The sequence below is a fragment of the Cimex lectularius genome, unplaced genomic scaffold (assembly GCF_000648675.2).
Source record: "Cimex lectularius strain Harlan isolate CLEC.00 unplaced genomic scaffold, Clec_2.1 scaffold303, whole genome shotgun sequence".
NCBI lineage: Eukaryota > Metazoa > Arthropoda > Insecta > Hemiptera > Cimicidae > Cimex > Cimex lectularius.
In genome coordinates this window covers 49,455-66,805 of record NW_019392917.1, presented here as the reverse complement: position 1 = coordinate 66,805, position 17,351 = coordinate 49,455, and the positions used below count along the sequence as shown (strand labels likewise).

At 32.1% G+C, this 17,351-nt stretch overlaps 2 protein-coding genes across 6 annotated transcripts in view; one reads left to right on the top strand and one right to left on the bottom strand.

Annotated features, from left to right (window-relative positions):
• The first annotated feature begins 8,731 nt into the window (after positions 1-8,731).
• LOC106663657 lies at positions 8,732-16,690 on the top strand. 4 transcript variants are annotated; one of them, XM_014388659.2, is made up of 8 exons: positions 8,733-9,381; positions 9,511-9,630; positions 9,815-9,868; positions 9,976-10,066; positions 10,148-10,273; positions 10,357-10,506; positions 10,571-10,771; positions 16,473-16,690. In XM_014388659.2, the coding sequence occupies exons 1-7, from the start codon at positions 9,338-9,340 to the stop codon at positions 10,748-10,750; spliced, it is 765 nt and encodes a 254-aa protein (XP_014244145.1). In that variant the 5' UTR covers positions 8,733-9,337; the 3' UTR covers positions 10,751-10,771; positions 16,473-16,690. The 4 variants fall into 4 exon arrangements, 3 of the variants coding, with proteins under 3 accessions (XP_014244149.1, XP_014244145.1, XP_014244148.1); XM_014388663.2 differs by lacking the exon at positions 10,357-10,506 and having other exon boundaries at positions 8,732-9,381; XM_014388662.2 differs by lacking the exon at positions 9,815-9,868.
• The window catches only part of LOC106663659 (ras-related protein Rab-37-like), a 54,016-nt gene continuing 49,448 nt past the window's right edge, over positions 12,784-17,351 (bottom strand). Inside the window, exons 4-7 of one of the 2 annotated variants that reach the window (XM_014388666.2) lie at positions 16,599-16,707; positions 14,853-14,963; positions 14,646-14,790; positions 12,784-14,557 (exon numbers count right to left, since the gene is read on the bottom strand). In XM_014388666.2, coding sequence (XP_014244152.1) covers positions 14,452-14,557; positions 14,646-14,790; positions 14,853-14,963; positions 16,599-16,707 — 471 coding nt within the window. In that variant the 3' untranslated portion in view covers positions 12,784-14,451. The remainder of the gene's footprint in view (positions 14,558-14,645; positions 14,791-14,852; positions 14,964-16,598; positions 16,708-17,351) is intronic. The other variant, XM_024229302.1, reaches the window with a different exon arrangement.

The window sequence follows — 17,351 nt, the reverse complement described above, 5'->3', positions numbered from 1 at the left end:
TCTTATGCCATGATATGTTTTTTTCATAATCACTTTTTATGGTGCATCTAATGCTGTGTCTCTAGATTAAGATTTTTTATGCGTTAGTGAAAATCTTACCTTCTGGCTAAAGTTTAAAGAATTGCCCTATTGACGAAGTTGAAATTAATCTTTACTAATTTTGTAAAAATTTGCTGTTATATTCGTCTTCTATTGAAAATAGCAACAATTCGTAAAAAATCTTGTATTTACATTTGGTTTAATGATCGGATGCTTTTTCAACTATTTAATTCAATTCTATTCTAATTTCTTTTAATTTATTCCTGTTTATTTGTTTCCTCCTTCCACATACAATTTGCACCAACTGGTAGATTGCAGTCTTTCCGATTTTATCGCATCTTATTTTCATCATGATTTAAAACTGAATTTTCTGTAGCTCGTCTACAGTCTGATGATGCGTGTTTGTGGAATGATGATGGAATCCTCTCCTAGAAGAAGATACCTAGGTGTCAATTTTATGATGCATTGGAGTATGACATGTGCTGAAGTAGAATCTTATGCCATCTTAAGCAATGATTTTTTTTTCCTTCACAATTATTGTTTATTGTCCATCTTTATGCAGGGTCATTACATTAAGATTATTTGACGATTTAATAAAAATCACAAGTGAGCGTCGGTGGCGGCAAAGATTTAGGCGTTGACGCTCATCGTTGTAAGGTAAAGGTCACGGGTTCGAATCCAGCTGCAGCTGGATTCGAACCAGACATACTTTTACAAATGGGCTTTTTTTTCATATAACCTCGAAGTGGTAATACCCTTGTAAAAATAAAATAAAAACTATGCCATGATGTTTCAAGGCAGGAAATCAATATTTATCAAGACGGTACAGTTTTCTAAGCAATTATGAAAAATTATACAAAGCATTTTTATGGCAAAATGAGAAGTTGCTTCGCTTTGAAATACACTACACTGTCTTACCTGTGATTCGAATTTCAGACAGAAAATGCTTTTTGGGACCTTAACTCCTAGATGATAATTTATATCTCAAAAAAAAAATCGCATTACGAATATCTTCACGGCCAGAAACTTATCATAACTGTGGTTTTACCCTATTGGAATTTTTGCTTAAATATTTTATTAGTTTTACTAGTTGAACCTTACACGACTAAGATTTTTGAAATCTGTCAATAGAATCATAATTTACAAAAAGTGAATCTACATCCTCATCCTACCTTCATCATTTCTATCTACGTGCAATATTTAAGCAAAAAACTTAATACGTTGGAACGAGAAGCTTGTTAAATTGCACAGGGGAAAAAATTATGGCCCACCCAACAAAATATTCTCACAAATGTTTTCATCTAATTCGGACTTCAGTCAGCATAGTTTTGTTTCCATTTTTGGCTTGCTTTGTGCTTCGTAAAAGGTAAAGTAAAGCCAAAAATGGTGAAATGGTGAAACTATCCAAATATGGCAAACAAAATGCGTTCGGTAAATTTTACTAAAATATAATAGTTAGTTTATTTCAACGTTTCATCAAGGTTCACCAGCCTACTTAAAGATTATTTAGAGATCTCCCAGGCTCTGAAGATGATCTCAATGAAGATCGAAACGTTGGCACGATAAAGAAGATCGTTTTTCTAATCCTACATCACATCAGACCGCATCTCACGAACTCTAAACAATCATTAATTACACAATCCTATTTAAAAATAGATTGGACGTTTTCAAATTCTCCTGTCTGATGTTAACGATCGCCTTCCACGTCAACTACCCTCCGAAAGAAACATAAGCTTGTTTTACTACCTAATTATTTAAGCAATAAATAATTGACTGGTTTAAAAAAGGTAATATAATTATTCACGATTGGAAAAACTCTGATTTTGGAGACATTTGTTGAGTCATACATCAAATTCTAAATTTAAATAATAGCAACACGATTTGTTACTATTTGATATAATTTTTTTTCCCAGATATGGTACCTTGGGTCTTCACAGGAATGCCTTTTTTCTTCTTTTTGCCAATTCTGCAATAGGAATTGGATTTGTTTTGCTGTCTCACTCTTCTAGACATAGTCGAGATTGGTCATCTGTTGATAATCTCATTTTTAATTGGCATTTTATTTGTCCAGTAAATATATTTGTTTGAGTTTCTAGTTCCTTTCTGTTATGTAGGATTTCCTCTTTCTCCCATTGGGATGGTATTGCGAATAGGCTTTTTGTTTGCATCATACCTGGAATACGTTATCAGTTTGTTCTCTACCAACCCAAGAGTTCAGTTCTTCAGTTATGTCACAAAACATGGACATTTTTCCAAGGCTCCCTTTCGGGCTAGGGTGTGTCTCGTTACCTGAAATTCCCTCGTGACCTAGAATTCATTGAGGCGTTGGGCTACTTCCAGTTTTTTGGGGTATTCTGGTTTTGACGAGCCTTAAGATTTACCTGGCGTATTTTTTAGTTATCTTGAGATGTTTGATGTTTATTTCATGTGGTCTTGATTCTATGCTAATCGGCTTGAAAGATGGTTGAGGTAGAGCACCACGTGGCTCCTAGTAAACCCCCTTTATTCCCCTACTGCTTATATTTCTCATCTTTGAGAAGCCTGTATACCATAGATAAAGCGCTTCAAGTCCCTTGTGTGTTGAAGCTCTTTTGTTCCATGTTTTGGTAAGCTTAATTCCAGCTTAGACATACTCCAATGGAAGAAATTTATAGATACGACGACTAGGAGAAAAATGGATTGGTTGGAGTAGATTTTCTCTAGTTTCTATTCTAAAAATCATGCACAGATGAATTAATGATGCTTAAAACAAAAAATATACCAGGCTTACTGTTGAACATTTCCATATTTTTGAGTTAAAGATCAATACAGTAAAAGTATCTAAACCAAATTTTCTAATCAATACGATAACAGCGAGAACAGGCGGACCGGATTGATTAGAGACAACTGCCGATGGCTGTTCATAAGTTCGCACCCTGTTAAAATAACCCAAGAGATTTAATGAAAATTGTTTCAACTTTTGGTGTTTTATTGGTAAATTTGAATAGTAAAAATATTCCTCTCCGATAATCCCGGTCCGTCTATTCTCGCTGGTTTTGTCTATTAGATGTGTCGTCACTTCATTTATGGCAGTCGGTCTGAGTGTTATTTTCCCTGCCGTGCCACTTAACGCACCAACATTCCATTAAAAACCCAGACATTAAAAGAAAACGAACGTCGAAATAAGACATATTTCGGTCAGAGACCCACATCCACATTTTATAAAAGTAGTAAGGACAGGAAAACTAGGATAACTGATAAATCCCTGAAGAAAGGAAAACCCGAACTGTGGCAGACAAAACCAGAGAGGACTGACATTACTGGGTAATTAGGTACCGTAAAACCGCTGGTTCGACACCTTGCAGACCTCACACAATGAATAACAACTAAGCATATAACCAAATATAAAAACATGTACAAATTCGGAAGTTAAATTTCTGTTTGGCTGCACTGTCTTGATTTAGTGTAATTATCTACCAAAACAAATTATTTGATTTTGTTTTTTAAAGCTTTTTCTTCAATGGAAGACATATAGAACGTGGCATAATGAAATCCTGCTAACTGATACGATTGACACGAGGTCATTATTGATCGGGTAAAACTAAGAAAATGTAAATCAAACATTCCAAGTTCTTTTCTGATCAAAGTCTTGTTAGCATAAAATGTACCAAAATTTACTTTAAGTTAAAAACAAAAAGCAAAGAGTTTCCTTTTGAACTTTTGAGTTTCTACGGTAAGTGGCTATTTGCCAACGAGTCGCCGAGCTCCTCATCGGTTCGTCGATCTGTAGACAAGCTGGATCCCCTCTCGACATAATTTCACAGGCGTTAGCAAATCTTTGACCTTCTGCTTTCATTGAAGAATATTCTCGGTTTCCTCTGTTAACGACGAGGCTGAAGAAAATCACAAAAAAGCTGTTGAAAATGAAACTCCTCAAAAGCTAAAAAAAAACTCAAACTTGAGGTCCCACTTCGTCCTGAAAGGAAACCTTGATGGTTTTATCATGCAAATTGATGAATCAAACCTAATTAATTGAATGGCTTAAAAGATACTCCCAGACTGCATTACGATTTATGCCTATGCTATTGTACTATAAACAAGGACAAAACTTTATTAATTAATTAACATAATAATTACAACTAATTAAAGTTACTAACAACAGTTCTTTATGCTTCATAGAGATAGCCAAATACCTTTATCCATATTCCTATTACTAGTTACCTTACTAACTAGTAAGTAGTAGTACCAGAATTTACTTTTATTACTTATAAGAACAGTTGATAATGTGCTAATGCTAATGCAGCTCACTATGCTTCTCACCATAACAAAAGCAAATATTTTTAAACTGTTAAAAAATGTAAACGTGTCAGAAATCCGATTTCGTCCTGAAAAAAAAAACCTTGAGGGTTTTATCATGCAAATTATTAAAGTATAAAACATAATAATTGCAAATAATTAAAGTTTCTAACAACAGTTCTTTGATGCTTCATAGAGCTAGCTAAAGTATGTACTTTCATCCATATTCCTATTACTAGTTACCTTACTAGTAAGTAGTACTACCAGTATTTACTTTTATTATTTAAAAGACCAGTTCCTAATGCTAATGCAGCTTACTATGCTTCTGACTATAACAAAAGCATATACTTTTAAACTGTTAAAAAAGTAAACGTGTCAGAAGTCAGATTTTGTCCTGAAAAGAAACATTGAGGGTTTTATCATGCAAATTGATGAATCAAACCTAATTAATTCAATGACTTAGAAGATACTCTCAGACTGCATTTCGATTTATGCCTATGCTGTTGAACAATAAATAAGAACAAAACTTTATTAATTAACATAATAAATACAACTAATTAAAGTTTTAACAACAGTTCTTTGATGCTTCATAGAGTTAGATAAAATACTTTTATCCATATTCCTATTAAAAGTTACCTTACTAGTAAGTAGTAGTACCAGTATTTACTTTTATTATGTAAAAGAACTGTTGCTAATGTGCTAATGCTAATACAGCTCACTATAACAAAAGCAAATATTTTTAAATTGTTAAAGAATGTAAACGTATCAGAAGTCAGATTTCGTCCTGAAAAGAAACCATGAGGGTTTTATCATGCAAATTGATGAATCAAACCTAATTAATTGAATGACTTAGAAGATACTCGCAGTCTGCATTTTGATTTATGCCTATGCTGATGTACAATAAACAAGAACAAAATTTTATTAATTTATTTACATAATAATTACAAATAATTAAAGTGACTAACAACAGTTCTTTGATGCTTCATAGAGTTAGCTAAATACCTTTATCCATATTCCTTCCTATTACTAGTTACCTTACTAGTAAGTAGTAGTACCAGTATTTACTTTTATTATGTAAAAGAACTGTTGCTAATGTGCTAATGCTAATACAGCTCACTATAACAAAAGCAAATATTTTTAAACTGTTAAAAAATGTAAACGTGTCAGAAGTCCAATTTCGTCCTGAAAAGAAATCTTGAGGGTTTTATCATGCAAATTATTAAAGTATAAAACATAATAATTGCAAATAATTAAAGTTTCTAACAACAGTTCTTTGATGCTTCATAGAGTTAGCTAAAATACCTTTATCCATATTCCTATTACTAGTTACCTTACTACTAGTACCAGTATTTACTTTTATTACTTATAAGAACAGTTGCTAATGCTAATGCAGCTCACTAAGCTTTTCACTATAACAAAAGCAAATATTTTTAAACTGTTAAAAAAGTAAACATTCAGAAGTCAGATTTCGTCCTGAAAAGAAACCTTGAGGGTTTTATCATGCAAATTGATGAATCAAACCTTATTAATTGAATAGCTTAAAATATACTCTCAGATTGCATTACGATTTATGCCTATGCTGTTATACAATAAACAAGAACAAAACTTTATTAATTGATTTACATAATAATTACAAATAATAATAAAAGTTACTAGCAACAGTTCTTTGATGCTTAATAGAGTTAGCTAAAATACCTTTTTCCGTATTCTTATATCTAGTTACCTTACTAGTAGTACCAGTATTTAGTTTTATTACTTAAAAGAACAGTTGCTAATGCAAATCTCACTATGCCTCTCACTATAACAGCAGCAAATAATTTTAAACTGTTAAAAAATATAAAAGTGTTAGAGGTATCTTTATGCAAAGGCTAATACATATCAGAGTGATAATCATCTTACTATGACCAGAAGTGCCTTTCAAGAAACCATTTAAATATAAAATTGTGAATGAAAAGTGTAAGCTTTCTAATCTCTCATAATGAGCTAATAGCTTCTACATGCTCAGGATTATTTTAAAACTTTCAATAATGTCTAACTATTCCATTTAATTTTTTTGACATTCTCTGCGTGATTTCTAAACTCTCATGATTAAATGATCTCTGTAATGCACAAATCGCTGATCCAATATCTCAGGTCCAAAATATCTTTAACTATAGATTGATCTTTTTACGTTTATGTTTGTGATAGTTTTGTTAGTTTGTGTCATTCATTGGAATGAATTTATTAGCGAGAACGTCGGGGTGAGGTTCTTCAATCACCAAAGAATATCTAGTACCATGCATGAATAATTTATGTGTTGTGTGACCGTATTTATTGGAGTTAAATTCAGAGGAAATGGCAGGCTTGATTAGTCAAAATATTTTCCTCCTCGTGGTTTATACTGTGGTACAACATGTTTCAAACCTATGACCTTCTTCAGGCGAACAAAAGGTCATTACAAAGTGTCAATCCAGGAAAAACTATTACCTTTGATAATATTTTAATATAAGGTAGATTTTAATTTAAGGTAATAGCTTTTGTTTTATTAATGGATGGAATGATTTCTTCCCTGAGGATATACAAGGAATATCGAGTACTCTTGCAGTGAATATAGCCTAGTGTATGAATGTAATTTATTATCGTCAATGGGGGGGGGAGCTTCTTCCCTTGTTACCCCCAGGATTATTGAACACACTGGAGCAGTATAAAGTAGCATTGGCGTATGAATGTAATTTATTAGAGTGAATGGAAGGGGCCTTTTGAAAAAAAGCCCATTTGTAAGTATGTTGGGTTGGAATGCAGCGCCACTGGATTCGAACCCGGGACCTTTTACTTTACATCGATGAGTGCCGTGTCAATTCCTAAATTGTTGAGGCCACTGATGCCCCCGACTTCCATTATTTTGAGGAATACTGAGTACTCTGAAATAGTATGAATGCTAACCATTTTTTTAAATGTATATTTTTTATTACAAGTATAAAGTAGTTATGTTTATTATAATATTATCCTTGATTTACAAGACCGTGAGGTAGAGAGAGGCTGGCAATAGGACAGGGAAACAAGCTAGTCAATCACATAAATAAGTAAAGTTTAATAGACAAGTATATAACATGGCAGCATGGTAAAACAAATTAGTTGGAAGAAAATATGAGAAGGAAAGGAAAAGAACTGTAAAGAAAGAAAGGGCATTAACCACATCTATCCACAATATAATGTACAGCAACAATTTAAAATTTTAAACTTTAAAAAAGTCCTGTTATTCCAGTGAAGTTCTTTGATGTCCTCTATATGATTGCTAAGATATCATGACCTCATGAACTCTTATTCTTATCATGCTCAAAATTATTTTAAGAACTAAATCATGTTTTGTAATGTTCTCAATATGCTTTCTAAGATTTCACTAATAAAAGAATCTTGACTAGGCTTTAATAGATACAGGCCTCCTTCCTAGATTTCCATTGTTCTTGGTTGTAGGCCAGGATTCCCCAGTTCCTTCCCAGCTCATTGAAATCTCCTATCCCCCTGTTTTCTCTTTCTAAGTTTTGATTTCCAGACTGTTGCTGGATTTGCGCATTTATCATCATCTCTCAGCTCATTTCCATTATGTTCATTATTGAGTGCATAGTGAGATAAAATATTAAGGTTGAAAGAAACCAGGTATTCCGTGGTAGTTTAATTTATTTAGAGATGGACGTTTTGGGCTATAAAGTAAATCTTCATCAATCCAAGTGTAGAATTTCAAGATATAACAACCAGTAATTATGGTTCATGTCAAAGTTATACATAAAACTATGAGCCGATGTAACAAAGTGCGGAAAACAGAAAATCTAAATATAAAGAAAATGTCAGCCTTATTAAATATGAGTTGGGACAAGTAGAAGAAAGGAAAGGCTGTACAAGCTTAAGTGACCACTGAAAGGACACACGAAAAAAATTCCATTATAGAGATTTAACTATTGTTCTTTGGCTTGCATTTCTGTCAGCTGACGTATCAATATTTTTCTTCTTTTGTCCTTTAGTTTTGTGCCTGTAATGCTTCTTCCCATGGCTCTTTGGCCACCTTAGCTTGCAAAAAGTCTTCCAAGCCAGGGCTAAATATGAAAATATCTCTATAATAAAAAACCTCTATCATATCCCTTATAAATTCAGATTTTACAGAATTGTAAAAATTAATAAAAATAGTTATGGTATATCAATACAATAATTGAAACGGATAGTTACAACTGGTTTTGCAATAGTCCAGATTTCTACAAGTAATTTTTTTCAAGCAGATTTTAGATTGAATAGTTCGATAGGACACAAAATTTGGATCACTGCAAAATCAGTTTCTCAATAGAACTACCCTTTTCAACTAATAATTGTAATAAATTATGTGTTTGAACAATTGTTGTCATTATTGTTTTTATTTAACACATAGCTTCTATGTTTACACTGTTATATTGAGTGTCATCTTATTAAAAAGCAGAGTTTTTTTTAAACATATGCATATTACATTCTTTTAGCTATTGCTTCTAAATTCTGCATGGTGATCAACAGCTTATTTGTTTATTGATCATCCTGATCTGCCTAACCTTGCTGTTTTGGTTTGGCGTACTTCACAAGGATTGACAGACAATCAGAACTGACCAAACTATTTAACATGCGTAAATCCTATCATAATGCCGAGAATTATCTCTATAATTGATTATACAATGTTCAATTGTTCCAGTCTCTAACATACAATATTGCTAAGAAAATGTCATCTTTAACTAACCTATTTCATTTAATAATACGTTGTAGAATATGTACACAAAAATGTTTCTTCATCAGCTGGTTCAGAAAATATATTTAACTATTTTTTATTTTCATTCAATTCTTATTGTACTACTTGTAACGTCTAAAAAGTATTTGAACTGTATGACTAGCAAGAAAGTCAGTGTGTAAAAAGCATGTAATAAAATTTCAAGTCAGTTGAAATAATTGTAAAATGTCCATTGTTCCATTTATCAAATCAATGTTGTAAACAAGAAAAGAGGGTTTAAAAGATTTTCTAAAAGCTGCATCGATGATGAAGTCTGAGTCATCAATTGAATCAGACATATCTGAAGAGTATGTTGTGTTTAGTTTTTCAAAATAGTTAACAATCACTGAGCAACATCAATGTTTAATTATATTCCAGTCAAGAAAAAAAGTATTGTGAACACGTTTGTTTGAAATAATTTATTTTCACTATTCTAGATCGGATTACTCTGTATTTGAAGATGAATCAGAGAAAAATTTATTTGTCTCGAGAATATACGGAATTGTAATATCAGAGACACTATTCGCAGCAGCTATGGCTACAGGACTCAATATGAAGTGAGATGAATTAATATTTTTCAGATTAAAGACGAAAAATATTTAAACATTGTGTACTTTCACCATTCAACTGAGTTTATTCTGCTTTCTTTTGAGCTATGGATCTGAAAAAAATTAAATCACATTGAATGGATTTAATTATGTAGTTTATATATATTATACAGAGAAATCTTCTGTATTTCAGTTCTTACATAAGAGAAATGTTCAGTTTATCTTCAGTTGAAAGAATTGCTGCCAGGCAAGTATGTAGGGTTTTAATTTTAAAATAATATCATTCCATACCATTTATTCATTTTTTAGATGGGTATAATATATATATAATATATATATTTTTTTAAATTTTAGAGTATGCTTTTTGGTCCTGTACGTCCTACTGCTTTGTTATCATAGAATAAGAAATTATTATCCAATAAACAAGATACTATTGGCTGTTTTGGTAAATTTATTGTCAAAATTATTTGGTATTTGTTATAAATTTATGTTTTAAAAGAAATGTATGTTAATCGACTTCTTTAAGCCAATTACCGTGGGCTTTCTTGGTGGAGGATTGTGGGCTAATGAGCGGCGTTACATCATACTCTATTCGCTTGCAGCTGATATTATTTTAATACTGTTAATTACATTACTAGTAAAATTTGAGAAGGTAAGCGTATATATATTCTTGTAGATTTAAAAGAAATAATAACGTTAGTCAATTTCAAAAAATCTATACTGTATCATTTCCAGATATTTTTTTTACGGTTCGGTGGAATTGTTACTATCGGCTACTACTTGTTGTCATTGTATGCGATATTTATCGGATACTGGCAAATGTTTTACCAGTTTTATTATTTAATCGTTTCATTTGCTATGTTGTCTTTTATATTGAGCTTAATGGTGATTAAAAATATATCTGATTTGTTTGATATATTAAAACATAATTGTATTTTTTCTTTTACAGTTGTATGGTTATCTCAGCAGTTGTATCATTGGGAAAAATACCGAGAATCTGAATTGGATCTTGCGCATGAATGACACTGCAGATGGAGCATGCATTGTAATATCTCAATTCATGTTTGTATCAATTTGCTTGAGTTTATTGAATTGTAATACTGTGATGAGTTTCTTACTGGAAACATAACTGTCCTTGGTAACAGATTTTGTAAGTATTTATTTGTTGTAAAATTTAAAAACTTACAAAACATACGTTATGAAAAATATTTGTGCAATATAATATTAGTGCTAAATATATTTATAATACGTCAGCATAAAATATTTTATGATTTATGACAATAATCTTCATCTTAATGAAAAATGTTGTGTGCTATTTTAGAAAATCTGCTGATGTTTGCACAATAAACCTTTGCACTATGCTTTTTAAATAAAATAAGATATTGCTGATCTATGTTCAAATTATACATAACATTAAAGATTTTCTATTGTTGTTCTGTATTATAAAATGTGGTAAATTGATATAAATAGCTGGACAAACCAACACCATATAGTTACCCCAAATAGTTTTTTTTTTATACAAAAATTCACTCACTTTCTTAATATAATAAAATCATACCTTACAAAACCATCACTTCCAAACTATCCAAAACACTTCGTTCTCATCAATTTCAGGGCCAGGATTAGCTAATCCCCCAACTGGAGTGCTCTGGCATAGTGAGCTGGCTGAGATACGAAACTAAGATGACCCTTTGATGGTCACTTGCTTTTGCCACGCAAGCTGCATATGTGTCCTGGCATGCAGAGAAAGACTGCTCGATCTGTCCCATCTAATTGAAGAGTACAATTCTTTGGTTCCATATAGAGAGCATGTAGCCATCCAATGTGAGAATTGTGCTTGGCCATGGCAGCAAGTATCTAGGTCCCCTCTTCCGAATCTTGGAAGAAACAAGATTGTTTTATTCTATATAGTAATGATAGTTTTGTGTCCCAGTGTAAGTTGAGAGTGAATGTATTTATTGGCATGAATGCGTAGCTTGATATGGTTGATGGCTGAATATTGAGTACCCCATCGACTCTCAATTAAATTAGTTATATAATAGGTGAAAAGGGTGGTGGAGGAATATCAAGTACTCCATTACCCTAACTGAGTGAATGAATTTTGTAATTGATTTTGTTCGGGTCTGAAAGAACTTTGCTGTGGATAGGCCCTGGAGTCCAACCTTGGCGGCTGGTTGGATAAGACCAAGGTCTGACTCGTGACTGCCAACACTCGGGGTAGGTGATTCCCAAGGCCTGTCAGTAATTTACTGTAAATTACAAAAGCTGGAATTGTCGATGGATTGCGATAAGTCAATAGTAGGCTTTAATTTATTTGGGTCAGGCCCCAAATTTTTTTGTTTTTTGTTTTTATTGAATATTCTGGGTATGGTACTTTTTTATTTCTTTTTTTCCGTGAATGACACAATTTGTTTGATGTGCAGAAAATCCTTATTAAAATTTGCTATAATTTTTATTTTTTGTAGATGTAAAATAAGCTAATATAATCACTGAATAGTCAGAGTGTTCATGATTTCCTTTCCTTAAGAAAAATAATTAACTGGAGCAATTTATCCTTTATTCTTTCTGATTTTACCTACATTTTAAAAAGAAAGTTAATAAAATAACAAAATTTAAGAGTGGCAGTTTTAGTAACATGGTTGCCTGATGAGAAAATATCTCAAAGGAATTTAAAATGTTATTTAAGTTGAAGTGAAAGACAAACTGCTGCAAAATTGGATACTAAACTGTGTTGGGTAGAGAAGATTCTAAATAGAAACTAGAGAGAAACATGAATATTAATCGTTATAAGTTGAGATTAAAAAGTCAGTGTCATGAGCGGTATTCGAACCTACGACCTTCGGCTTGATACGCTGCTACTCTACCACTTGAACTATCGTGACTTCGATCGCCTCGGGCACTAACTTCCCATCTCAACCCCACCTTTTGAATTACCCTCCTTTTTGTCATTTTCCAAATGTCTAACCTTAATTAATTGAATATTATTAATTGGTCAAGCGGACCACGAAAAATAGTGAATTAATTGTTATGAAAACAATACAAAATAAAATTTTTGGGAGAGAAAATATCATATAGCGATCACTACAGGTATAAAGGGTAAATAGGTATTAATTTCAAAAAATAAGAAACAACGGAAACCTAACTTCTAAAATAATGCTTTTATTCAACATTAGAAATCTCTGTTTATTTACATTCAAACAAATAACCAATTTAAAATATTTTCTATGATTTATAACATAATAAAAACATATTTGATGCTGCTTTAACAGTCAAATAAATGCAATGTATAACAGTATTATCATTTATTACATAATTAAAAACAATCGACCTTTTTTTTTTCTACTATCATATTTTGAGATTCTACAAAGTCTTATTTCAACTCCGACTATTTCGTTTACAGTAAAAACCCTCATTTTATCTAAGAGGTTGGGAAGAACAGAAATACGAGCAAATATGTAGTTAAATTTTTCTTTAAAGAACAGTGAATCTTGGTACAAAGTGTGAAACGAACTATTGCTTAAATATACATATTACTAATTATAATAAATATGTCCGTTTAATTTCGACTAGTATCAAATTTTAGATGAATTGCTTGTCAAATTTTCTCAAAACTAGACAATTTAAAAAATAAAAATAAAGTAATACTGTTCTTTAATTAGTGAAAACACCTTCAAAAAATCCAAATAATACTTCAAAATCCACTAAACGTTAAAAAAAGTTGCGAAATTAGATATATGTTTGTACTTATGCTCATAATTAATTCAACCATTTTTTTCTAAGTAGTTGAACGACTACAAGAACGACTTTTATATTTCCACTTTGACATTTATTAAATTTATTAGAACGATAGACCGACGACATTTATATATGAATCCCTTCCACTCACGTCTATTACTGTTTTGGTACGAATTTACTAAAAATTATTTTAAATAATTTCATTTATCCAGTGTGTCAGTCAAAAGGCAAAAAAAGTATCGATAACACCATTCAAAAATATATATATAAAAATGCCTGATTATTATTCTCTTTGGAATAATTACAATGTAATCAATATGTAACTGCCATATCAAAGTACTTTAATAAGATTGGTACTCTTTTTCACAATTAAACACCCAAAGTACACAAATATGATGAAATAACATTGACAAACACTTGGTACACGCAGCAAAAGCTCATTCGGAAATTGACATTGAATACATTTTATAGATTTAATAAGCATTGAGTGAGTGATATGCAACATTATTACTTTAATCTACTGCTATTTTTTTTAAATTCAATAATCTAGTAAACATTGATAATACATCCATAATATTAATGTATTATATATAATTAACACACTGTTCCTCATCTTTTTCAATAATTATTTTTTGTTTTACCAAGATGCTAATGAAAAAACATAAAAAGAACAAAAACAAATATCATGGAACAGCGATAAAGAACTTCTTAGGCAGTCTTTATTTTATCAGCCATTTTTCACGTCTAATCTTAATAAAATGTTAAAGCATTAGTTTTAACATTTACTGTGAAACTCATTTAATGATTTCCAAGTATAAATTGTACCTGCCCTTCTTGCAATTACTTAGTTTCATGTTTTATAAAACCAGAAAGCCTTAAAAAAAATATGGTCCATTTATTTCAGTTGCTAATGTACAAAAGTAATCATTATTATAGTGAAATATGAAATTATTTATTGACAAGTTTATAAAACAATATTATATTACATCTTGTTATTATTATTTTTTTGTGCTTGAAGAATCTGACTTAAATGCACTTTCGGTTTTCCTGAACGTACGGATAAGGCATTTATGATGTGACCCTTCCTTAATGAGTTCAGCCGCAGATAAAACATGGTGCCCTGTTAGTGTGCTCGTTCACATATTCTTTTACATTGAATGATGATTTATTCTGAGATCCATTTTTACGAGCCTTTAACTCTCTGAAGAAAAAAAAAAAAAAGGAAGAATCAGAAAATTATTATTTATTATACCGTATTTGAATCATAAAGTAAAATAATGTGTACCTACCTAGCTACAGCCATAAATGCGAGTTCCACGTTCTGTCCAGTTTTCGCCGACGTTTCCATAAATGCGACAGAATATTCGCTCGCGAGTCTCTCCCCATCCTCTTTTCTCACCATCCTCTCCGAGCTCTGACAGTCAGATTTATTTCCTTAAAACAAAGAAGAGATAAATGAACACAATTTTTTATTGAGCTGCACCGATTTCACTCACCCAGTAACATTATTACGACATCATCTTGGGCGTATTCTCTTATTTCTCCTAGCCATGCTCTAATATTGTCAAAACTTTGCTTTCTAGTAACATCATAGAGGAGAAGTAAAGCTGAAATTTAAATATGATGATAGAAACTTAATAATTAACAGCTACTTAATTATTTAAAAGTATTGTGTTTAACACTGTGGAAAATATTAAATTCACTAATTTCGTGGTCCACTTGACCAATTAATACATTACAATTAATTAAGGCTTTTTTAATTGAGATGAAAAAAGTTAATTGCACGAGCGGGATTCGAACCCATGATCTTCGGCTAAATACGCCGCCGCTCTACCACAGTAGGAAGGAAATCCACGATCTGCTCTATTAATTTCTAAAAGAATGTAACATTGAGGTGTGAGTGAATGTCACTGTGAAAATTTGTGAGAATCTGTAGTTAGGAGCGTGATTATTGTGGTGGTATGGCCGGTTCTCGGTGCATTTGGCCAGCGGGGTGGTTGGAGGGGGAGCAGGGCATATTAGCCCCGGGTACCTCGAGGACGTACCCTTGCCACTCACGCAGGTCATGTTAGCTAGTTTGAGAAGTCATGGGTAATATGATAACATAAACCAAAAAAAAACCATACTATAACATTCTTGCTAATTAATACATTCACTCAAATTAAGACTTTACTCTAACCTAGTATGAAAGGACTCCCTAGATATGACTACTGCATTAAAGTGGTTTAAAGCCTGCAGGCAGGCCACACCTTACAGTTTGCGGCACATTCTGTTACTATGCGCTTTACAGATATTTGTGTGCTTCACAAAGGGCATCTCCGAGGTCTTTCGTTGGCAAGGGGATGACCTTGTGTCAGCCTGGTGTGACCTATCTGCAGTCAAATCAATATGATTCTTTTTTTTTACTAATTGTAATAAATTAATTCTCGTTGAGTGTAGTATCGGCCTTCAGAATAAATATGGAAGTAAAGAGATCAGGGATGAAGCCATGTAGGTGGAAAAAAACCAACTTGGTTTTCTGCTGTTGAGTTTATTTGAATCACATGTCTGAATTGATTGTGGTTTTTTAAATAGTTTTTCAAGTAAGTTGGTAATTTATCATTATAATTTATATATGTAATATGTAGTGTAACACTGATTGTAAATAAATAGAGTCCTGAGGAAGGCGTCAAGTACAGCTGAAAGCTCGACAGCAGAAAAACAAATGGGTTTTGTTCACCTACATGGCTTCATCCCTGATCTTTTTACTTCAATAAAAATTAATTCTAATTTGGTCGTATGATCATTTCGGCCTTTTTTCTATCCTCACTAGATTGTTCTGTCAGGGTCTCCTTTTGGCCATTTTCAGTGCCTCTGTGAGGTCGTCTCTTTTATATGTTAATTTATAATTTTGTATATTTATATTTGTTGAGTACAAATGTGGCAAGTGTCCGATTCTGACAGACTAATACAGCAAGAATAGGCTGAGCAAAATAATCAGTAATGACCAAGCTACAGATTCATTACCCCGCAAGGAAGAACACGGGAAGAAATCAAATAATCTTAAGGCATAATGATAATTTGCACAGTTTAAACTAAAATATATGCTTCATTATGTAACATCTAATGTCTTCCAGGTGTCGGGAAAAATGGACAGATTGCAACAAACTGCTCGTTAATTTCAAATCATCTTGGTCAATTTGAACAAAACTATGGACAAATTTCTAATCTCTACACATATGGGCAAATTGTTGAATCACTACCTTGTGCATCTCTGTAATATGCATGTGTCACACTTCTGAACCGTTCCTGTCCCGCTGTATCCCAAATTTGAAGCTTGACTTTTGCATCGTCCACTACTACAACTTTGTTCTGTAACAGAAACATTTTTTTGAATTAAAAACAATGAAAAAGGATTAAGCAAAATATCATCAAATGGAATTTAATCTTGCGTTTTTTTCTTTTTATCTTCATATTTTTATATAAAATATATTCTTTATTTTTTTTAGTAGTCATTGGGGTTTTAATATAACTCTAATGCCCCTTCCTATGATACTACAAAATATATTAATCTAGAGTACTTTGATAGGCCTAGGTACACAACATTCTGTCACAAACTCACCTAACCGTGCTCAATCATTCTGGTCAATAAATAAGGTCTCATTTGATTAAAAGCCATGTATGAAGAGGTTTCCTATATGCAACCATAAATTTGTATTAACTGATAAATAATTTATCTCTGCAATTACTGTTACGTTTTAATATTTTCTAAATAAGTTGCATTTTTTTGGAACTTGTGCAGTCATTCACAGTTGAATATTGTTTATATCTATTGTAGTCTTTCTCAATATAAGTCTTTTTTCTGCAAGATGCTCCTGGGTTAGCTGGATAAGGCCAATCCACTGGCAGATTAATGTTTGGGTGCTGCACAAAGGGCAACTCTGAGGTCTTTCTAAGAAGATGCCCTTGTGTCAGCCTGGTGTGTCCTATCTGCAGTCAAATCAATATGATTCTTT